This window comes from Rissa tridactyla, chromosome 10 (genome assembly GCF_028500815.1).
Source record: "Rissa tridactyla isolate bRisTri1 chromosome 10, bRisTri1.patW.cur.20221130, whole genome shotgun sequence".
Taxonomy (NCBI): Eukaryota; Metazoa; Chordata; class Aves; order Charadriiformes; family Laridae; genus Rissa; species Rissa tridactyla.
This window is the reverse complement of record NC_071475.1, coordinates 18,754,644-18,778,465: the sequence shown is the minus strand read 5'-3', so window position 1 is coordinate 18,778,465 and position 23,822 is coordinate 18,754,644. Positions and strand designations below refer to the sequence as shown.

General features: G+C 49.6%; 1 protein-coding gene across 3 annotated transcripts in view; it reads left to right on the top strand.

Annotated features, from left to right (window-relative positions):
* Nucleotides 1-23,822, top strand: part of CACNA2D2 (calcium voltage-gated channel auxiliary subunit alpha2delta 2) — a 226,210-nt gene that overhangs the window by 77,764 nt on the left and 124,624 nt on the right. For all 3 annotated transcript variants that reach the window (XR_008468742.1, XR_008468741.1, XM_054216511.1), the window contains exon 3: nt 10,089-10,205. Coding sequence is in view for 1 of the 3 variants with exons in the window: in XM_054216511.1 (XP_054072486.1) it covers nt 10,089-10,205 (117 nt within the window). In the remaining 2 variants the exon portion in view is untranslated. The remainder of the gene's footprint in view (nt 1-10,088; nt 10,206-23,822) is intronic.

The window sequence follows — 23,822 nt, the reverse complement described above, 5'->3', positions numbered from 1 at the left end:
GCACCTTGTTATGTCCAAGACCTGGGCTCTGTTTTTCCTGGTTTTTCTCCCCATCTCACTCCTGATCTGTGCTTTCTTTTCCCCCAGAGTTCTGGTTTTGGGCATCTAATGAAAAATGCCCAGCTTTGACTGATGACTGGATATTCTGGGGACTGTTTTGAATAGCACCTTGGTGAAGAATCTACCTATGGCATTTCCTACTTGTTGCCTTAATTGTAGTTTGAACCCAAAACATTGGATATGAAAAGCATTAACTTGTGGGCAAAGAACAAATGAAGCTGAGTTTTTTAGCCTACAAGAGTATGAACTGAAGTAGGACAAATATTCAGATACGTAATGGGCCACAGCAGCACAAGGCAGAAGTGCCTGTTCCTCATTAACTCTGCGCCTTTCTACCAAGAACACTGTTTTAATTTGCAGCAGGGGATTTTCAGATTTAGCATCATAAAAAGTTTTCAAGTAGGAACATGAAGCATTTTGTCTTGTGAAGCGTAGGAATCTCCATTGCTGGATGTCTTTTAAGAACAGGTCAGAGGAACATGTTAGGAATGAGATAGCTGTGATGCTAACGTTAGAAATGACATTTCCATGACACCCCCAACGGAAGGTAGTATCTGAGCAGGTTGGAACTCCATGAGCTGATGAGAATCCCTCTCAGCCGCCTTCTCTGGGATGCTGCAGAGGTTACTGAATCTTTTAGAGAAGTCTCTCCATTTGTATGTTGGATCTCTGGAGGTTGCCTTCAGAAGAGACATCCAGTGGGATCTCTGGGGGCATGTATCTGTCCTGCCCTTCTGCCCCTCCAAGTCTGTGCTGGAAACTAAAACCTGGGCTGGGTTTCTCAGCTGGAGGGTTTGGTGCCGCTGCTTGCCTTTGGAGGTGGAACTAAGTTGAAAACCTCAGCTGCTCAACTGATAGAACTTTGCAGGGGTTCACCTCTTTATTAAAATCTCCAGGTACGTGGTTTATTTTCGTAAAAGTCTCCATTTCTAGACCCACTGGCTGAGGGAGCAGGAAGCACTAGCAGGAGAAAGGATGAATCTGGAAATGCATGGAAGAAAGGTGTCTTACAAATGTATTCTCCATATCCTTTGGGGACAAGGCAAAGCTTTATGAGCCTATGCCACAATAGAGGGCTTTATGTTAAACATAAGTAATGACTTTCTAACAGGGTGGCTTGGAAGACACTGGAGGACATCAGCCAGGGAAGCCTGGGCTGTCCACCACCAGTGGACAAGAGCCTTTGAAGAGCACGGGTTCGGCAGGTCCTGTTTGAACCAGAGGGATGGGTTGGACGAGTGTGTTTCTTCCAGCCTTGTTTCCAGCGAGTTTGGGTATTTACAGAAATGATTCCAGGGCTTGAGATTAGGGAGAAAAACTTGTAAACATGAATCTCTGAAGATCAGAGAAAGCCCCAAAACCTACATCAGAAGGTAAATCAAGAGAATTGCAAAGTTGCTATTTCTAAAAGTTCAGTTTCTTTAAAATAGATCATTACTCTGCAGAAACCTGTAGGGGTAACTGTTGACAGTGCTGACTTATGCTGGCCTAGATTTCAATCGCTCTAGCTCTAATAAGAGATTTAGTTTAATTCCATGTCAGTGGAGTTATCCCAAATTTGTATCACTGCAGCTGAGAGCTGAATTTGGCCAGTGGTAGCCATCAATAAGAATAAAAGGCAGTGCGAGGTAATTGTTACTCTTTTTCTTGTGTAGTTAGAAGGAAAGCCTGCAAAATATGCCTGGGAGCGCCAGTGTTAGAGGCTGCACAGCCTTTTTCCGCAGCCCTTCCTACAAGAAGCAGCAGCTTTTCTGGCACAGAAGATAAGCTGTTTGGGGAAAAGAGGCTGGGTTATTTATTTAAAGTCAAGTCTCTGAGGATCCGAGAGTCTTGCATTGTGCAAGTCAGGGAGCCGTGCATGGGGAATGCTTGCAGGGAACGGGGAGCAGCCTTTGCCCGGCTGTGGCAGCCCTGGCCCGGGCACCGCCGCTGTCGGTGTGCTTCGGCTCATGCTCTTCCTCTTCTCTCGTAGCAGTGGTGCTCCCCTCCTCATCCTCCTCGCTGCTGGGGAAACCGAGTCTGGTGAGATCCCATTTTGGGTCTGTATTGGCTTTTGTAATTTCAGTCTCCTAAACATTTAGCCTTGGAAAAGAAGTGGCACAATAAAGGAAAACAAAATTTTAAACCATCCAGCAACTGTGAGAAAGGCAGAACTGCGGCCTCGCAGAGCCCAGGGGTGACCTGAGAAGCAGAGAAGTTTCTTGCTTTATCGTTCCCTAACCATTTTCATCATCTTCTCCTGTTCATCTCATCCACGTGCTCTCTGGAACCACCAGTCCCACCACAAACCCTCCCTCCCTACCTGGGCTTCCTGCTCCGTTCCCCCTCTCCTCCGAACCCTCCTTCCGTGACCCCTTCCTCCTGACCCCTGCGCTTGTCCTGGTGGGTCCAGCGTGGTGCTTCAGCAGAGCGTGTGCCTCTGCCAGAGAGCACTTTAACCTCTTTTGGTTAAGCTGATGATCCATTCCAAAATTGATTTTAATCCTTGCTTATAAGTAAAGCAGTGGGAAATTGAATTTTGTTGAACCGATATAAATCAAGCATATATTTCTGGAAGAGCTTCATGTGGAAGGATTCTGTGATTTGCACTGCTGTATCAATGCAGCTTTAGATCTGACGTATCCCTTGCTTTGATACAACATAATTTCATTCTCTTAGGGACAACGGGGTAAACCTGGTATGATCCATAGTGCATAGTCACTGACTCTGATAGAAATAGTATAAAGATGAAATATAGGAAACTTGTGCATCTTTATCTGTGACAGCATCCCTCCTAAGGTAGTCTGGGTGCAATTGTAATGATGCTGATCTGAAGGACACCTGTTCTGTAGAGACGTGACTTAATCAAACCAGTTAAACTCTTCTGCATATCTCCTGAAGGAAAGCAGTTGAGGTATCTTTTAAAAACACTGTTTTCCTTATCTTCCTTTCCTTTTCTTATGTCCCATATAACCAAGAGAGCAGCCAGAGTCAAGGATCAGGTTGGGGTTTTTAGTTTTCTTTCTGTTTTACTGTACAAGCGTATGTTTTCAGAGCATGTGTGATCTCTGAATGCATTTGGGCATTTGTCGGGGATGCTGTAGCTGTTCTCTGCCTCTCATACATTAGCACAGCAGGCTCTGGTGGCTTGTGCCCTGACCTGGCAGCAAGACCCAAGCCATCCAAGTGGCTGTGAGTGTGCAGAGGAGTGCTTGGACAGAGCTCCCACCCTGGTTGAGACCTCACGTTTTCAACTCTGCAGTGATTTATTTTTACAGCGCTTTATCTGAAAAGGAGAAGACTGGGTGTGAAGTTGTGTGCTACTGAATTACCCTGCCAGAAGATTCACTCTCTGCAGACACCCAGGCAGGTCTGTTGCTCTGAGAGCTCCCCGTACAAGGGTTTGAAGACTAAAAGCAGCTTTCCAGGCCAGGAGAGGTTTTCTATAATCCAGGCTAACCGTGCATAGCCCTTTATCCCTGTCTAGTTGCTAAATTATGCATAGCAGTCTCAGGTCTGCTTCGGGGCTGGCAGGCCTGAAGTCTCAGCCGTAGAGGCTCGTTGTCCTGGGTTGAGCGAGCAGAATTCCAGCCAGTGCCAGTGACACAGAGGATGGGAGATGTGGATGCCTGTGCCGGATGGGGAGTGCTGGAGCAGCTCCACATCTCCATCCCTGCTGGAGTGGGCTGCCTTCCTCCTGTCCCCCATGTCCTCTGTGGTACTGCTGCCTTTCAGCAGGCTCTCTAATGAAGGAAGGAGACCTTAGTTCTATGGTTTGTTTGCGTCGGTGATAGCTGACCATCCCCGAGGAGCAGCTAAACTGCGCGTTTCCCTATCCTGCTTTTGTGGGAGAGCTGTGAAGAGCTGCTCGGAGGGTGCTTGCTCTTTATTAGGTAGGTGGAAGGAAGGAGCACAGCAGGGAAATGGCACTGTGCGAGGAGAGAGGGAGATGGGGTTAGTAAATGTCAAGCTGTTTGCCTCCTGTGCATGCTCCAGCACATCGCAGGCTGCAGGAGCAGCAGCAGCTCTTGCCGAGGACAAGGCAGAGGTTGCAGCAAGGTGCAGGTCAGGCTCTGCGGGACCAGCTGCCTGTATGGCTCCCGAGGGGCCAGGGGACATGGGGTCCATGGTACTGGCTCTGGGTGTTGGCGTGGGGTAGGTTGGCAAAGCCCTCACTGGACTGCGGCACCATTGCTCACCTGCGCCTGCTTCCCTTTGCCTTTCCCCATCCTGACTCCTCGGCAGGGAACACCAGGATCTAGCACCTTCCAGGCTGACGGCTGCTTTGCCAGAAGACCACCTCCGTGCCCTCTGCTGGTCCCCATCCCCCAGTCCCTGCGGTGGGGTGTGATCTGCTCTGTACGATGTGGAACAGGCAGCACCGATTGTCCTGGCGGGCTGTCAGCGAGGCCGCTATCACTCTTTTCACTGCCTGCTTGATTATCCCTGACGCTGCGCCGAGGCTGACATCCTCCTAATGTAATATAGACACCACGATGATTACCATCATTGCAAGAACTATAAGCACCAGACGATGAAATTTAACAACAGTAGGTGCAGCAGGGACGAGGGGCGAGATGGGGATTGTGCTGTCTCTGCTCTCTGCCTGTGGCCCTGAGCAGTCTCCATCTTCCAGCAGGATCTCTGGGGTTTTGCACTCCTTTTCCTCCATGTTACCCAGCCACAGTGCTCCTTGCTCAGCCTGGACCATCTCACAGTGCTCTTGCTGGTTGGTTGTGCTGCTGGGCAATTCTTCTTTAGGCTCCCTCTCGGTCAGCGGTCTGCTCTGTGTGCCCAAGGCACCAGCAAGTCTGCTCCAGGTTTCCGCCTGTTCCTCTTCAGTGATACCCTCAGCCGCGGGGAACTGGCAGGACCCCACCATAGGTGAGATGAGAATCAAAATGGGCCAGACCACCGCTTGTCTGGTGGAGACCAATAGATCCTAAAGCCCCAGGAGAAGCACTAGACGAGCGCCTGAGCAAGCGGCTCCTCTCAGGGCAGGTATCCTGCTGCAGTATTTGCTGTACCAACAAATTCCCTTTGCAGACACCATATCTGGGTCACCGTATGAAGCTGATCAGCAATGGGCCTGGCTGCGGGAGCTTGAAGTATCCCCCTGAACAGAGACCCTGTAATAATGTTCCCTACCCCCGGTAATAATGCCAGGTGGGAAAAACCATTTATTTTCATGGTGTACGGCCTTTGTAGGGCATGACGTGGCACAGTCCCGTCGCTGGGGTGCGAGGGGTTATCTCGGGTGTGCATGGCAGTCGTTCCCGAAGAGGTGCGCTTTGGTCTTTGCCTCCCTCACCTGGAGCACGCTGCGCTGAGGCGCGATGCTCTGGCAGCGGGGAGGCAGCCCGCTCTGTTGCTGCACGAAGTACTTTGCTCTTTTGCAAACATGCCAGGTTTGCGCTGTGATTAAACGCTGGTGTTTGGACTGCAGCTGTCCAAACCAGGTGTATTGGATTCTTACGAGGGGCGGGGAGGGAAATAATAATAATTTCTGGAAGATGACTGTTCCCCAGACCAGACGCCTTTGCAGCAGGAGCTGGAGCACCGCAGCCTGTCCTAGAAGGGTGCAGGGCTTGGCCCCGAGCAAACCCCAGCTGGGTTTGAGCTGCGGGTCCGGCCTGTGTCCTGGCCCAGTGGGGCTGAGAGTTGCTGGGGTTACCGGCTGCCCTGTTAGGGTTCAGCTTCTTGGTGGTTGTGGCTTCTTGGGAGCTTGTTATCTTCCTTCATGTTTTATCATCAGATACCTTGGCCCATGGGAAGGTGCTGGGTCCTCTTGTGGCAGCTCATGGAGTAGTGATTTCCGCGCCCGTGGGAGTATTTCTGCACCTTTTCCTGTTCCTTCTCGGGCTGCCCAGTCTCACGGTGCTGGGTGCGCTCCCGGGGAATTGGGGGACGGCAAACGCTTTCTCTGAACCCTGACAGCTCCCTGGGTATAGAGGCACAAAGGGAATTAATAGCAGGGATGAGCATCGTTTGTTGTGCATTAGGAGCAAGGCAAACAAGCGAATTTAGAGAGTGGATGTTCTGAGGCAGTATCAGATCTGCCTCTTCGCTTATTCAGTTGCTGCTGTGAACGCGTATTGGCAATCGGTTGTGCTACCAGCTCTGCTTTTTAGGAAGGCTACTTAGCACTTCTCTGCTGGTTTAGATCGTCTTGTCAGCTGTTTATCATTGCACTATGCTTAGCACTATTTGGGATTAAATTTTTCAAGTTCCAGGTTGTCTTGAGCTGTTTGATTTTTCCCTCCCACCTGCCACCATTTTTTGGGGTGGTGTTTGGTTTTGTTTTGTTTTGTTTTTTTTCAACTCAGTACTTTCTGGGTTTTTTGCCTGTGTTAATACTTCCCCCTGCTCTTGCCCCTTACTAGTTCACTCTCAGCATCCACTGCTGGACTTTTCTTTCCACTGCCATGCCTGGATCTTCTGGCTACTGCATCCAGCTTCAGCCCTTCCTAGACTTTTTATTGAGATTTGCAGTTTATAATTTGGTCTCTATCCCCATCCCCTGAATACAGCAGCTGCCTCCTCTGTCCTGCCTGAGGGCTGATACCTCCATAGGTGGTTCAGGGGCTCTGTGCAGCCCCTCTCCTGGTCCAGAAACTTCAAGTTTGCCAACCACATTGAGCAGGGCTAATGCCAAGGGCATTACCAGTTGTTTCAGCACGGCTGGAGCGTTGCAGGATTGGGTTTCGCTCTTGTGTTCCTGCATTGCCACCTGCTCGCCCTGCCTGTCGGAGGACACGCAGACTGTGAAGGGCAGGGGTATGTTCACGAAGGGTTTGCAAAGTAAAACCCAGTCCACAAAGAGCGTGCAGCCTGCACCCCCTTCTCCCCGAGGGTTCCGGTGTGGTTGGGTATGAGTGTACCTACATGGAATCAGAAGCAGCGGTTTCTTGACTCCGAGGTCACTGCTGTTAAAAATTTCAAACCCAGGTCCCAGAGCAGCGGATCACAGGAGAATTTCAATGAGAATGGCTTTCTAGTCTGGACAAAACTAAGAGGAATGCTGAGGAATGTTTGGGATGTCTTTGGCTAGAAAATTCGTCCTCTGATTCAGCTCAAGGAAAAACCCAATATGGGAAATGTCACCTTAGATAAGTAAAACCCAGCCAAGGTCTGAACGACCCAAAGCAAAATGCTGCAATGGAGAGCTCGAAGCTATCTTAATTGCCTGGAGCACTACCATTCACTCCCCTGCCTGTCTGGTATGTTCTTGCGCTCCTATGGTCACTGTTAATTCATGCTGGATTGTTCTAATTAACGCCGATGAACTGTTCAGCCAAGAAGACTGCGGAGCTCTGCAGCTGCAGAGAGGGCTGGAGGAACATCTCCTGGTTTCTTTTTCTGTTTTTCCCTCCCTTGTGGACAGGCACCGTTTCTGTCCATAACCAATAGGAGCCAATTTTCTGTTTCATAACAGGAAAATACTAATGTCAGGACACCCTCCTTACCCAAAGCTTTCTCCTTGAAGATTGCTCCTCTTCGCTTTCCTAATTGCTGCTGCTCAGCTGGAGGTAGCGCGCGCCTTCCAAACACGTTATTTTGTTGTGCTGTTACTTACCAAAGGGAAAAAAGACTATGAGAGAATATTGCTTTGTGTCAAGCATTCCTCACGTTAACCCTTTCTGGGTAGATACGGGACATTTTTCTCTAGCGCGGGATGTTTTGCCATTGGCAATACACACTTTTTGGTCTGAAGCTTGGGGTGTGATGGAGCTGTGACGTGAAGAACACCTAGAAATCATGTCTGCTGGAGCCTGAGGATGCCTCTGAACTGTGTTCTCTTACTAAAGCATCCTCTTTGGAGTCACTGTGCTCACATAACCGTCACTTACAATAAGACAGGAGTTGCTAGATTAATGTGAAGTATGGGTGGTTTGGGGACCAGAATGATTTGGGTGAAGCCCTTGGAATCAAGTTGGCTGAAAACTTAATGCTTGGAGTTACCCTTCCCTGAAGACTGGCAGGTCTGGAGCCTGCAAGAGGGCACTGGAGGCATGGTCCATGTGTTTCTTAGGGACTGAGGAGTGGGACGAGGACCGCAGATGTTAGGCTCGCTGTGTCCCTGCTCTTGGCTCGTGGGCTGTTCTCTTGCAGGTCAGTAACTAGGAGAATTCACAGAAATGCTGTTTTCTTCAGAAACTTCAGAAATGAGCAGGTCTGAGCCTTTTGTGTGCCAGCCCACTGACGGAGGCAGGGTGGGTTACCATTCTGGCAGCCAGGACAGGTTACCTGAATACCTTGGGGCTTTTGGGGGGAAAAAAACAACCTGGTTGCCTGGAGTAGAGATAGGATAGAGTAATCATGTATGTGGACACAAGGCTGCTGGGCGAGGCATGCTGTCCAGAATTTCCTAGTGGCATGGAAAAAAGGAGTTTGGGCAGAGCAGGGACCTCAGCGAGAGCTGCAGAAAACAAAGTTGAAGCCTGAAGATTAACCCCGTAGGTCTGGAGGGACTGTGCAGAGCCAAAAGAGCAGCCTTTTGCTTAGTCTGCGAGCATACTCCTGCAGCTTCAACCTCAGAAACCACTTTGTTTAACCGCGAAAGGAAAGGGGAGGCTCTGGAATTCATTGCCAGCTGCCTTTCAGTGATGGGGTCGCTTCCTGCTCCAGCTCATTAACATCTGGAAAAGGGTGGACTAAGTAGTTTCCCAACATATGAAGAGGGTCTCATCCTGTTCTTTAGCTGTGTAATGTGCTGCTCTCCAGATCCTGGGCACCTGCCTGCCCGTACCTTTATTTTTACTGGCTCCACCAAGAGAAACAGTTGTGGTGGTATCAGCCTGGTGGGTGTCTCTAGCCAAGCTTCTCCTTAGTCCTGCCTTCATGGGGCAAGATGTGGGGATTTCTGGGGTACGTGTTTGTCTTGTGCAAGCTGATTGTTTACTGTTTGTGTTTGGGTGCTGCTCTGAGACCCAGGGCAGATCAGGGCAGCAGGCAGATGTTCCGTGAGAAATGGTTTCTGCACCACCTGGTCTCTTCCTTTGTCGCGATGGTCAGGTCTGCAACAAACCGGCAGCTACAGGCAGAGTATTTCACCTCTAATGAAGCTGCAGCAAAGAGGGTTTTTAGTCCCATGGGAAGTAATGATTCAGCTCCCAAGGATCATGCAAGCTCGGGTAGGTGCCAGACATGCTTAGCATGGAAATCACAGTTAAACATGGAGTCAGCTACCTCCGTGGGGAGGTCCAGCTCTCCTTGGAGGGTTTTCTGCTGCCAGATGTCTTCATGTCTGGAATTGCAGGTATTTGCAAGTAGCCTGAGGATTAAGAGGGAAGCAGAATCCAGTTTGCTGTGTGGTTTTCTTCATGTATTTTACCTAAGAATAGATAAGGCTTGAGGATATTTTTTTTGCTTATCTCAGATGACTGTAAAAAGGCCTTCTCTTTTGCCCTGTGTTGGTTGCACCTGAGTTTGCAGACAAGCTGAGTTAACAAGTCCGAAAATGATCTGAGGAGGTGACTGAGGGGTTGGTGGTTGCCGGGTCTTGTGGTGGGACTGAGCCCTTCTTGTTGGGGCAGTGCTGATGCCAACAGCACGTCCCTTGGGGCTGGCATTGTCGTCTGCAGTTGTGTGATGTGGCTTGGACAGGCAGGCCCACGGGTCACAGGGTGCACGCTTTGGGTGCAAACATTCAAATAAAACCAGGTAATTGCATCTGGCCTTCAGGATAATCCCAGTTATAGACCTGTGCCTCTCCCTACCACAGCCTGGCCAAGTTCTGGACTGGTTGTAGAAATCGTGATCTCCTGAGGGTGCTGCTGTATTATGGCGTGCTTAGAGACGAGAGCCTGCAAGCATGAAGGCAGGCAGCTATAAAGCCAATGGTGTGGGCAGCAGGTGAAATGCCTTTTTTTTTTTTTTTTTCCTAGTTGCAAAGCCTTTCCTCTCTTGTTCCCCTCATTTTGAAAGCTGATATTGTTACCTAATCCACATTGCTAAAATTCTTCTGTGTTAGAGGATCAGCTTTTCTGTGGGAAGTCTTCTGTACTTCTCTCTAATATTGACTGTCATTCTCTTGTTTCCCTTCATAGATCTACAATGAGAATAGAAACCTGTTTGAAATCAAGGAGAACGTGCCCAGGAAATTGGTGGAGAAGGTCGCAGGGGACATCGAGAGTCTCTTGGCCAAGAAAGTCCGTGCTTTAAAGGTAAGGTGATGGGCCTGTGCGCTGATCCTTTGTCTGATGTGTTCAGTTTAAAGAAGAGGGTTGGTGCTGGCGTAGCGTTATGGGTTCAGCTTCAAAGTAATTTCTGTGGTTATGTGGCCTTTTCTGGGAACTGCATCATGTGTATGGAGTACGTCTGGGGTCTGAGGTGAGGACATATCATGTGAGGATCTACTATAGGTATCTTCTTGTTTTTTATCTCCGCCCACCATCATGTGAACACACCTGAAGGTGTTGCCACAAGAATACAAGTGGCAGCAAAAGCCTGGCAGCAAATTTGCCCCAGTCATATAACTGGGGGTGTGGTGAGCAGGAGCAAAGGTACTGTGGTGTCCCTGCAATAGCTCATGGAAGCGTTTCAGACAAGTAGGGTTTTTTCCCGTTTAGGAGGGAATGCACCAAAATGTTTGTGCCTGGTGCCTGGCACTTGAATCCTGCGATTGACTGCGTGCGTGAGTTGCCCTCGTGGGTGCTTGTGTCCATCTCCAATCTATCGTCCCATTTTGTACCATTCCTTTTAAAATTAATTCATTTTATCTGTAGTGGAGCGAGGTAACCAGCTCGTGGTGCTGGCTCCGTAAAACCCGGTGCTGGCTGTAACGACGTGGGAGTGGGGCCGTGCTCTGCTACCGGGGCAGAGCCAGGTAATTACCTTCCTGGAGAGATGGAGATACCCTCTCTGCTGCAGAGGGGTATGGGAGCCATGTAAGGGTTTCCCTTCCAGGAGCTGTAGTGTCCTCTCAAATACCTGACTGTGGAGAGCAGGATGAAGCTGTGTGATGGACATCTGACAGTGTGGGCAACTGGGTGGCGTGCCTTGCAGCTTGATTACCTAAAAGTGCTTTTGTGGGGTGATAGACAAGGGGAAGGCTTGGAGCAGGTAGCTGTTGTGTCTGCATAGGGACTATAACCAAAAAGACTTGGTCACCCTTCAACCTGATCAGCAGAGGAAGAAGTACCATGGTGAGGGAAAAGGTGTTGCAATAACTGAGGTGTAACTAAGGCAGTGAGAGTTTGGAAATGACCTGTCTCCTTAGTACCAATAACCTTGTTCGTCTTCCAGTTTGAACTTCTTTTTGTTGGGTTTGTGGACAGGATTCCTTGGTGCAGTTAAGGGCTCATCTGATGCTGGACCCGAAGCAGAGGAGTGATTCTGGCAGCCCTGGTTAGATAACGAGCACTTGGTGCTGTTTCATTGTAGTGGAAACAATGATCCGTTGACCTGAATTAGCCCTTTCAGGAAGACTCCTTCAGAGTGCAGTTGCCGGGTGGAGCAGTCTCTTACCATCCAGCTTGCGTGTAAATTCTTGGCGTCTTGGATTGGTGGTACTGACAACCAAATACGGAAACGGGGAAGTTGGTGGGAGAAGGAGAAATTGGATCTTCTGAATTTCTTCCAGGTTGTGCTAAGCTCTTTCGAAGCAGTGTGGCTCCCACAGCTTCTTCCCATCTCCACCCTGTGTTTTCTTCTGTCTCAACTCTCCCCCTAGTTGAATCATCTCTCCTGGAGTCATTTCCTCCCCTTCTCTCATGACTCACGAGAGTGATGATGACTTCTTGAAGTGTATTTTTCAGCATCTGAGTCAGGTGGGAATCCATGCATCAGCGAGGGCAGGTGAGGAGGGAGAAATGGATCCTCTCCTTGAAGTATGAATTGCCGCATCACTCATGTACTCACTCTACTGAAAAGGTGCCTCCCTGTCTCTTTTGCTGCAGGAGCGAGAAGGGATATTGCCTGCGCTTTGGTCAGGTTTTGTAGGAAGGTGCTCGGTAGCCTTTGGGCACGCATGATGGACTCATGCTTCAAGAGTGCCGTTCTGATTAGGCAGTGATTCAGTCCAGCCATCAAAGAGCCTGTTTTCCTCTAAGTGAAAATATTAATGTGTCTTTATTAAACTCAAACTGCGTGCAGAGCACTTATCAATAATACATAGTTTCTTACCTTGTGTGTTGCATTTCTAAGAAGCAGCAATCAAGCACGAGGAAACCAAACATGGCTGTCTGGCCCTGGCAGCCGTGGTGCGGCGCCGTGGCACGGGTCTGGCACTAGCAGGACGCTCTGATTTCACACATGCTTTCCAGAGGAGTGCCGGAGCCAGGGGTGCATAGCAAAGAGGGTAATTGCTTCCTAAAATAACAGTCATCTACAAGGGGATGGTTATTTGGATGCTGTCCCTCCCTTTTTGTTCCAGACCATCATATCTGATGACAGTCTCATCATGGGACAGAAAAATTCCTAGGAAGATGTTTTTGCAATCCCCACCTGTTCCAGCTGGCACTAGAGAAGAGCATCTACACCTGGCTCCTGGGGGGCTTTTGCCCCGTGTTCCATGCAGCGGCCTCTATTTGACACGGAATTTTATCACCACTAACTGCCCTTTTTCCCCAGCATCCTCCAATCTCCTTTCTCCATGATGATTCCATTGCTTCAAGCCTGCCCTCAGAGCTGCCTTTGGGCTCTGTAGTTCCAGATGCTTTTTATTCCTAAGCTTTAGCAGGAGGGGAGATAGAAAAGATGGTCTTCAATACCAAAAATACAGCTACTGTCCTTTGAAATGCGAGTAAAAGATCTTGCTAAGGTGGAATAACTGCTGAAGGAGATGACGTTAAATTTATGCAGCGTGTTGCATTGTGGGGAGGTTCCAGGGGTCTCGCTACAGGTGAGGTGTAAGGAAACAGTAGGTAGGTATGTTCCTGACTGGGTAGACGTTTAATGAGCTGCTCTTGCCCATAACTCATGAGCTTGCCCTTGTTAGGGCTAAGAAAGACATCCTTCATGTGTGGAAAGGAACGAGGTGGCGGGTTGCCAAATGACTACAAATCCCTGTTGTGTTTTCCTTGAAATGGGAATCACAGCTGGCTGGCTTGGGGATCGACAGCATCTGAGACTACAATTCAACAGGTTGGTTGTTTTGACAAATAGATTATTTTGCCACTTTTTTTTTCTGCTTAAATTTCCTATCACTTCTTCAATCTCTCAATGTGTTTGGACGCTTGCTTGCCTTTGTATGTGCCCCGAGATGTGTATCTCCAGGCTAGGGCTTCTCTGGTGAGCTTGTTCAGGAGACAAGCCATTGGACTTTGCTGCTGGTGGAGCACTGAGCGAGCCAGGGCAAAGCCATCGCTGGGGGCGGGCATGGGGCGGCTGCCAGCTCTGGATTCCCAAACCTGAGGGGCATTTCTCTCTCTTCCCCTTTCCTTTCTTCTCTTGGTGTAGCCTGTCTAGGAGAGGCAGGCTCCTGACAGGAGTGACGAGACTTTCCCTTCCTCTAAAGCCTCAGGGGCTGTGTTTGGTGAGGTTGGTGAAGATGAGCCAGTTCTCTGCAGAAAGGAAAGGAAGCAGCAAAGATAAGAGGCAACAAAAAGAGCCTCCCTTGCCATCAAATCCAGCCCCTTGCCTTCTCCACGTGCGCAGGACACAAGGACACCTCTTCTTCCCTTCCATGTTGTTTGCTGTTCCTGCTTCATGCTCTGCCTGCAGATCTGGGCTGCTCCTTCCTGCCACGCCACATCCTTGGATGCCCCAGCTCTATCCGCCGTTTGCGGCTACCTAGGAGATCTCAGCAGCCCAGGCCCCCTTCCTCACCTGTGCTGGCAACGCCAAACAGTGTGGATCAAAGCGAGAGGGTGGCGGGAGGGCTGCTGAGGTCATGAAAGGCTTTGGAAAGCGTCGGTGCAAGCGGCTGAGGGGTTCCTGCATCATTGCTGCTGCGCAAGCCCGATGCCTCAGGAAATTCTTCTATTGCCACAGAAGCATCTCTGCAGTACAAAGGTGGTAGGGGGAACAAGAGGAGGTCATCGCTTGTGGTGCAGGATCTAGGAGGGTTCTCCCCCCTCTCCTTCAGGTCTGTGGACACCCCAGATCTGTTTCTTTTATAAAACTGGGTGAAGTGCATTAGTGATGTGACTGAAGCTCTGCAGACTGGGGGAGAAGGGAGCGAGTTGTGATTTGATGGAGGAGGAGGCTGAGAGATGGAAATTTTAGATCCTAGGGTATGTTTTAGGCTTGTTTCTACTTTTTATACAGTTCTTGTGAAGGCTGCTTTTGCATGCTGACTGCTTCATCCTTCACATATTTAACCACAGACAATTTGCTTTGCCTCCTGCAAGCGGCACATCCCACGGTTTACTGAGTGGGTTATGCCCTGAAGTGAGCTATTCATACACCGTGACCGGCCTAAGGACTGCTATCTGTGCTGGTGGTCTCCCCCCATCTCTAAAAAGAGACCTCCCTATCCATAAAATATGGTACGAATGTTGGCGGGCTCTGGCGTTTCCCCCATGGGATGCTGGCGGCATGGTAAGGCCATTTTTTTTTTTTCCAAAGAGCTGTTTTAGTTTTGCATATTGTACATCACCGTCGAAATTCATTATATTTCTGATGGACCTCGGCCATGTGCAATGTCAAATACAATGCATTGAGCAGAAGTGCCGCAAAGTGGCATTTCGTCTCTCAGCGAATTGATAATACATGCGTATTATATCATTTGTGTGTGTGTTTTACATAGATGTGTGTATACGTAGTAGGTTCGGTGCACCTTGCATGACTCTGGTGATGAGAGAACTAACAGCACGTACCAGTAGTTAAAAGTTTGGGGGGTTTGTTTTTTCTGTTGTTGTGGAATTTAACTGCATGTTTTTGTTGCTGTGTGTTTAGCTCCAGTGTGGGATGAGCATTTGGGGGAGAGGAGGGGTTTGGTAAGAGGCTTCAAGGCTCCTCTTCCTTCAGCCAAGGTGTAGGACCTGACAATATATTTCCCTGAAGACTTTCAGATTCTCCTGGAAGAAGAGTAGGAAATCCTACACTTGGCATTAGACATTTTCTTTTGGCAGAAAAATGAATACAAAGTACAAGACTCTGGGGATTTTCTGTGTTTTGAAAGCATACTGCAGGGACGTCTGTCTGGGTTTCTTGTGGCTACGAAGCCTGGATGACTGTGGAGTTTGGGGTGCCCACCTTCCTTCGCCTCGGATCTTAAGGGAAGGCAGCTGGAAGAGCTGGGGTTTGGTGCATGGCGAAGGTGGTTGATCTGGAGATGAGTAAGGCTTGGGTTTTCTTACTGCCTTAAGGAAGTTTCTCAGTTTTGTCTCTGATTTCCACCCCCGACCCTCGGTTTGGGGTTTTCCCACTTACTGGTATTTTTTTCCTTGCATATTCCTCCTGATATGACGGTGCAGTTAGTACTTGGCCGGGCTTTAGGATCCCCTGATGGAGGGCGAGGTGGGAGTTTGGTGCATTACCACAAAGTACTTACCAAGCTGGTTTCTCGGGGGCAAGAGCTGGTCATCGGGGGCATCGTGGGAGGTAGGAGCTGAGGCCGGTTGTGCTTTTAGTCCCGGTTGAATGCTCAGTGCATTACTGTTCAGCTGGGACAAGTTCCAAGCTCCATTTACATCTGGCACAAGCACATATCAAGAGTGCAGAGGGGATTTAATTGGACAGGTTTATCCCTTTAACAATTCTGATAGCCCTGAGATTTCCCTTGCAGGTATGTGGTGAATGGCGTCTTTATCAGCTCTTCTGTGCCCTGATAGGGACAATAAAAGGTTTCACTTGTCTAAAGAGCTGCAAAATTGGCATGCAGCAAAGCATCTCTCAGCCCAGTTCGGAGCATCCCCCCACTCCCTCCTCTCTTGGTGGCAGAGATGCTGACCTCTGTCACGGCATGGGCTCGTAGGAAGTCGGCAGTGCGGGCTTGGAAGCTTTCTCTTCCTTCCTTCACTGTTGGGTGTGTTGCTGTCCTCTGATCTTGGTGGCATGTGGTCGTCAGGGCAGGCAGCGCAGCGGGTCAGCATTTAGCAGGAGCAGCCCTGCGGTTGTACTGGATTTCTCCTCCACTGCTGGCGGTGCAAGGTCCCATCGCCGTCTCGCTGCCCTGCTGAGCTGTCTGAAGCAAGCTCTGCCAGGCGCTCGTTGGCCAAGTCGTTGGTGTGTTTAACTAGAGGGGTCCCGGGCCAGGAGAGAGGGACCCTCCTGAGCTGCAGTGCATCAGGGGTTCGGGTTGGGTGGCAGCATGCTGTGCTGCACTCGTGGCCCTGATGGGTTTTCCCACTGCGGTGCCCTGGGTTTTACCTGGTGGGGGACTTCTGGGCATGCCAGAAGGCCACCAGCGGTCACACTCTGGCCTGCTGGGTCCCAGCCCAGTGCCCAAGCTAAGGGACATGTTACCCATCTCACCTAGGTGGCAAAATGGGGGAGGAAAGAGGGAATAAACATAGTTTAGGTGAGCTCAGATGCAGCCTGTGGTTTTGGTGGGCTTTGGGGCTTCATTGCCCCGTGCACACACGACCACGGGCAGGAGCTTTTGTGTTCATGGAGAAGGGACCACAACCAACATCAACCTTGCGCATGCTGAAGTACAAAACATTTAAAGATATGATCTCTGTGCTTTGTTAATTCATAGTGACAAATCCATCCCTCTTCCCGCTTCTTTGCTAATTGCTGGTTGGTGGCTTTTGTTTTTAGTTCTATTTTTAATTCACTCCTAATCAAATCCTGACTGACTGTCCCCATGTATTTATTTATTTATTTACTCATTTGTGTGTGTGTGTGTGTCTTCTGCCTCGCGATTGTTCTTGTGCTGGACCTGCTCCAGTAATCCAATTTGAATCCAATCTCCCAGGTCTGGAATTCTAATTTACAGATTGCAGAGGGGAGCCGAACAATGCCCGCACACCAGGACGGGGGTTTATTGTCTAATCTAATCAGGGACAATCAGATGTTTGTAACGAGTCTATCAAAACTGTATTGGGCCAGTTTGCCGAGCAATGTAACCGGCTTTCTTAATAGCGCTAACACGATTTGGGGCTTCCTGCACTTTCATGCAGATTATGTTGAACGTTTCCCTTTCTTCTCCCATGAACATTTGGCAGCAGCCCAGCCCGATGGGCTTTACAACTTTGTAAGCTGCTTGGTGGACTGCTCGGCTGCAGAGGTTTGCGAGGGCGCGGGGGCTCCTGCTGCCGCCTCCCCCGGCACTGCTGGAGGCTGGAGGGCTCCTGGGATGATCCCGTTTGAGGGGAACCCTGCAAGATGTGGACTCGGTATGGCAAATGCATCTGGAGTCATGGATGGGGAGTGAAAAGCAGTGGTCCTGACCTGTTTAAAATATTCAGTAAGTCTCCCCAGAAGGTCTCTAGCCCTGTACGTGTGCTGTCAGCCTTCAGGCACCATGGGCTTGTCTGGCTGTTGGCAAAGAACAAATGAAGAAACCTTTGTCAGGTGGCAGATTAAGGCTGTTGTTTCTGGGCATTTGCTTTAAGAAGTTTGGATGGTTGCAGTTCAGAGAAGTGACCTCTCAGGGTTTTTTTTGGGATGCCCTCCCAGGGCCTGGAGCAAGAGAGGAGGCAAAACCAGTTCTGTAAACGAGGTGATGATGTCTCTTAGTACAGCTCTCCAACCCAGAGTGGAGTTTTCTTACTTTTTCTGTGCAAATAAATAGTTTCCTGACTTTCCCCTTCACGAAATCTGAACTGTCTCTCTGGTCCCTTGCCCTGGCAGCCGGCTGTCAGCCCGGGCGTGAACTTACCCTGGTTCTCACCCTCCGGGTCTGTACCACTTAGCTCTGTACCTGATGCCTTTACCCAGGGATGGGTTTGAGACTTATGGGATTCCTGCCTGCCCCAAAGCATCTTCCCTTTGGCAGGGCTGTGTGCTGCACTCATCCCTGAGGCAGGCACGTCGACGGGAGCTGCAGGATGCTGCCGGTCCCTGCGTTGTGTCCGTGGCTGAGGTTCATGGTCTCGGGTCACGCAGTGGTAATGGGAGCTTTCGCTGGGCGAAGCTTGCCCTCGCGCCCGCTCGCCGAGCGCTGCCAGGCTGGTTTGCACGCACAGGGAGGAAGACTGTGAACTCCCTGTAATGGGAACTAACCTCTCTCTGAGGGTTTAATCGCTGCGCGTGCCTTGTCTTTCTGTGCGCTGCACCCTGCGGGGTGAGGAACACAGAGACCTCTGAGACCAAGCGAAGAGAAGGATGAAATAGTCCTTAAAGGATGTTTTACTTCCCTTCCTAAAGCTGTGTTGTGTATTTGACAGCAGTTTGTATGTTGTTTTTCAGTTTTTCCTGGTTTCTCTAGCGCAGGAGCAGCGCTTTTAGCAGAGGTGGAGGTAACTAAAGCCATTAGTGTTGTCAAGGGATTTGCAGCAGTTGTAGTTCTTGGCTGTCTCAAAGCTCAGATCCATCGGCTTGGTCCTTACCCTCTCGAGCTCCCGAGGCCTGGCGGGGCTGTTTTATTCCATGCACTACGGGGGATGCGTTTGGGGATGGCTGAAAGGATAAAAGAAGATGAGTAGGACTTACTGTTCTCTCTCTATAGATAGATAGAGATATAAAAATGGTGAGCGATGCAATAGAGGAGGGGGTCTCCGAGGGAATTGGTGCTAGGGAAGCGAATTGCCATTTAATTCTCTATAAAACAACCTTTAAACATGGTTGGGAAGAAATGTTTGCAATCATAACAAAATAAAAGAAGCCATGTCACTGAACAAGGGATTTATTTGAATTTCCTTGGTTAGTTCTGGTGTGAGAAAATGCATTTCCATGGCAGTTTGGTAGGTAGAGTTGCTTCCGCGCCCTGTGCTATGGCTTCGTAATCTCTGTATGGTGGGAGAGGGCGAGGGCAGGATCTTTATTTCCCCAGGGTTGCCTGTAGTTTTGCAGGGAATGTGTACCTCTGCGCTTATGGATCGACTTTCAGACCGTGGGATTTTGGCCCCTGCCCGCCGTGCTGCTGTACATCCTTGAAAAGCTCTCTGAAGGCCAAGGTCTTGGGCAGAAAAGGCTCCCACCAATTTATTCTCTTGTTTCATGTTTTTTCCTCTGAATGTTTGAAATGCGTCATCTGGGATGGAAGGCTCTTATATTGAATGGGAATAATTGACCTGGGAAGAAAAACGGAATCATTTTGAATTCAATTCAGGTAGAATGAGGATTACATTTTTTTTTTTAAGGGTTTCATCCCCTAGTTGAACTAAAAATCAATTATTTGTATAGCTGAGTTTATGGACAAGTAGTGAAGTTAAAGACTCTAATGATTGAGGGGGTGGAGGCTTGGTCCTGCAGGTTAATGGACTTGCATGAAGCTTTTTTGTCTCAAAAGCTCTCTTCAAAACCCGCCTTCTTTCCCTAAAGAAAGTGGATTTGCCAAGTCTCATTTCTGCAGCCCACGAAATGCAACTCCGCTTTGGCACAGTTCATTTCAGCAGGTCTCTGCACGGGAGCCCCGTGCCTGGAACAGCGGGGATGGAATAGCGGGGATGGCTGCAGGGGAAGAGCAGGAGGCTCGGGTGAAGATGGCTCGCATAATAACCATTTCGCTTGGCGCTGGGCAAGTGGTGCTGTGCTGTTATACCTGAGCTGGCACGCAGGCTTGCTCTCTGTCTTGTATTACGGTGTCTGTGCGGTGTCTAACGGGGAACGTGCTTTCTGTCCCCTGTACCTTTGCTTTGCATCTGCTGCAGCTTTAACGGCGTGAGCCTGAAACCCATCAGCATCCGGCCCTACCCCATAGCAAGGAGCTATTATATATTCCCAGAGCAGCTGATGTCCATTAAATGTTTGAGTGACACTACAACAATGTGTAAAATATCTGTGATAAGGATCTAGCAAATCTTAATAAAAAAAAAAAAAAAGAGACAAGAATGTAAATTGCGCATGCAATTGTGATAAAGAGCCAGAGATAACATTAAAGAGATTGTATCAATTTAATGCAAGTTTCGTGCCAAAGCCTGTGATCTGCTCTTTAAAGAGGAGTTGTTGGGAGATGGTATTTCAGCAGATGGTGTTTGAATCGTCCCGGTCCTCTGGACCGGCCGTCCCTGCAGCCAGCACGTTGCATGGAAGCTGTCTGCTTGCAGGGGATTAATGGAAACCTTTCCTGCCACTATAATAAAAATCACATTCCTTGGAAAAATAAAGTGCCCCTCTGCCTGCTGGCCTTTGGGTCCCTCAAAATGCAATTAAAAAGCAGCTTAATACAGCCGTGCGATGGGAAACCCGTCAGTGTCCACGGGCACGGTCTGAAGCGAAAGGGAGGTGAAGCAGATGCGAGCAGAAACGTTTAGCCGTGCGCCCGCCCGCCTGCCTGGTGCTGCTGGCAGAGCAGCCGGCTGAACTGGGATATGCGGGGCTGGAACTGGGTTAGCTGGGGCAGCTGGCAGCAGGAGCGGCTCCGCGGCCATGGAGCTGGGCTTGCGAGAGCATGGGAACTGATCCGCATCCCGGCCTGGGCTTGGTGTGTCTCCGCCTGACAGAGTCCCCTGTTTCCTGGGCTGGTGTTTCTGCTTTCTGTCCTTGCTTTCGGTCCCTCCTCTACTCTTTCCGATAGGCCATGTCCCCTGAAAGTGGCCAAGGAGCGTGGCGGTAAAGCCGTTTGAATTACCTTTACAGGTGTGATGGAGGTGGCAGCTCCAGTTTTTCTCAGCGCAGTGCAGGGCTGCCAGCCGTAGGTTGGTATTTGTGCCTGCCGAAATGTCTTCCCAAAACTTTAAACATAATAATGGGAAATAAAACTAATTTTAAATGGTGGGGTGGCTTTTTTTTCTGCAGATGTATCACAGTAGGGGTTGGAAGAGAGATCATCTAGTCCAACCCCTCTGCCAAAGCAGGTTCACCCAGAGCAGGTTGCACAGGAACGCATCCAGGCGGGTTTGGAATATCTCCAGAGAAGGAGACTCCACAACTTAAAAAAATTCCTTTAAGGAAAGCTGGCAATTTCTTGGCAAGCGGGGGATTATAAAGGCTGGGACTGAGCCACCCTTCCAGAGTGGGACGGCAGCGCAGAGCTCCCAGGAGCGCTGGCAGCGCTGCCCGTCAGCGGCTGCGGAATGAGCGGGCGTCTTCGGCCGTCCTGTGTTTGCCTTTTGTGTGCGGCCGCTTGTAAGAGGCGCGAGCTGAAATCCCACCTCAGCTCTACGCAAAGAGCTGCTGTAGCAACAACAACTTTATTGGAGTTGTGCGGGGAGCAGTGTTTCGTGTTGCACGCCAGTAGATGGCACAGCTTTTATATCAGCTAATTATATAGGGAGAAAATGCCGGTCTGTGCCATTCCTGTTGCTAATCTTAGCCATGCCTCGCTCTCCACTCGCACAAATAAAGATATCTCTGCTGATGGTGCCTGTAATTGAGGAAGTCGGATAAGATTACGGGAGGAGATGTTGAGCTTTCCAGCATTGGGGGGCAGTGGGAAACCATGAGGAAGAGCAGGGAAGAGGCTGTGCTCCTGGGTGAGCGTGGAAGCAGATACGCAGGCTTCAAGGTGGTGGTAGTTTGGCTTCCCGTGCGCATTCCAGCGAGTGATGAATTCCCCTAGGATAGATATATTTGACAGCTCCTGCTTTACGCATGGGGAAACTGAGGCCTGGAGAGATCATACTTTGTCTTTGATACAGCCAGGAACAGGAGCTGTGCTTCCTAATTAACTTCTGGGACTTTAGCTACAAGGTGTCCTTCACGGGTGGTTACTGCAATAACATCTCCCTGGAGCTGAGAGCTCCTCCTCTCTGCTCCGCTTGGGTTTCGCAAGCTTGTTCCTTGGCCAGTTCAGGCTTTGAATATGAACATTTTTAGCCGAAAATGTGAAATGTACCCTTCTGAAGGAGTTCAGCCTTAAATCTTCTCCTTGCATGATGCTGCCCAGCTGGTTTGCACCTCCCCTAAGCCAAAGCAATGCCTCTGGCATGTTCAAGCTGGCCATGTGGAGCTTGCTGGATGGTGGCCACTGGAGCTGGAAGGGTTGCTCAAGGGCAGGAAGCCAGCCGTGAAACGGAGAGGGAGGATGCTCATCCCTCCGCACCCCTGTCCTGGGAGATGCGCAGAGACCCCAGCAGTCTTTCCTCCTACCTTCTGCCTGCTGAGGAACTTCTTTTCACGGCTGAAATTGATTCTTGCAAGCGGATGGAAAGGATATATCCCAAATCTTGAGGGCCTGGAGTGCGACTGGAATGTAAAACAGAGTGTATGTATGTGCTGCTGTAAATAGAGTTGTCACTCTAAAAGAAATGGGGCTTCTAGTGCTTGTCAGATCACTTTAAAACCATTTTTATTACTAGATTACATTCTAAGATAAAGTTTATTGTAGCAAAAAAGAGGGAAGGTGAAGGATTTGACTGCAGATTTGGAAACACACTTAAAAGTTATGGAGAGTCTTTGAGCCTTAGCTGAGGGCAGGCTGCCTGCTTCAGGGCTTTCCTCCGGGGCATCTCCTGCCCAGCGGAGTTAAAGGCTGATTTCCTGATTTCGGAGCAAACTCTCCCCTAGCGTGTCACCTTTTATAACCAGGCAATGACGTGCCATGTGGACGTTGGGACAGAAGCTCCGTCTCACGAGTCTGTGTCCTGCCTATGGGGCAGAAACTCGTCCAGGGCATCTGTGCCAGCTGGGGGTCCTGGGGGACGCCCCATGCCCCCAGTGTGGCTTTGAAACAGCTGCCCTGAGGATTTCGTGTCAAAACAGGATCAGTCCTGGCACATGCTGACTTTCTTCTTTCCCTTCCTCTCCCCATGAGCATTTCCCCTTAAACATTTTGCTCTAGTTACATCCTTTGTCTATGCTCTTACTTTTAGTGCGAAGTCTGCAAGCAAAAGAAGACGCTGGGCAGGTGCCAGCTCTTTTCTTAGCTCTTCCTTTCACATTCCAGTAGCATCCCTTTCTCTAACCCAGCCCCTTCCATCCTTTTCTGCTAGTTTTTCCTACTGATACTTGTCTACCTTTGATACACATCAGTGAAAAAGTTGTTCTCCGTTGCCTCAGCTGTTCATTTGATGCAGCACGTCAGAGAAAACAGCAGTCTCCTGCTCCCACCAGACTTGGACTTCAAGTTGTTTCGCATCTACCTGCTCCATCTACCCTCCTGGTTTAGGTAACCCCAAAGCACATCACAGAACAGATGCTGGAAGAAGCAGTTGCTCGGCAAGCGCCATCTGAACGCCGCAGCCCCCGGCGCTGCGCGGAGCGAGGGTGGTGCTGAGATGGGAACAGAAGGGCCATCTGCGACTGGGGAGGGATGTTGGGATGCAGCAAACCTTCTGCTTCCAAACCAGCTTGTGGGTTTGGTCAGAACTTGACTTTTTTTGAATGTGGTACAAGTATTTGAAAGTCACGCAGTATCCGGAGCGGCGAGAAGAAAGTCGTTTGGATTTAACCCTTAGACTTGCGCAGAGCCATTTTTACCATAACCTCTGGCCTCTAAAGAACCAGGTTTATTTTGCATACAGACTACTGCAGGTAGTCTCCACTGCCTTGATATTAGTGTTTTTCTGTCTCTTCCACCTCCAGCCCCTACTCAAACCCAGAACCTCTGCAAGGTCCCATTCTGAGTAGCTGCTTTGCTCCCTCTGTGCTAAGCATCCCTAAAACCTGAACTGTAATAGCATCCCTGCTAATTATATCACTGCAGATTTATTTCATGGTAATATTATTGCTGGCCTCAGGCATCACCACTATCATTGGAAAACATCGAATGATCACAGCTCCTTAGCCGCCTCCATTAAACCTGAGAGAAGCGTCTGGGCCTGTTTATAAGTTTGTCTTTTGATGAGAGCCAAGGATTGATGAGCTGGTGGATGCGAGGTTTGCGGAATGTGCCCTGGAGGGAAGCT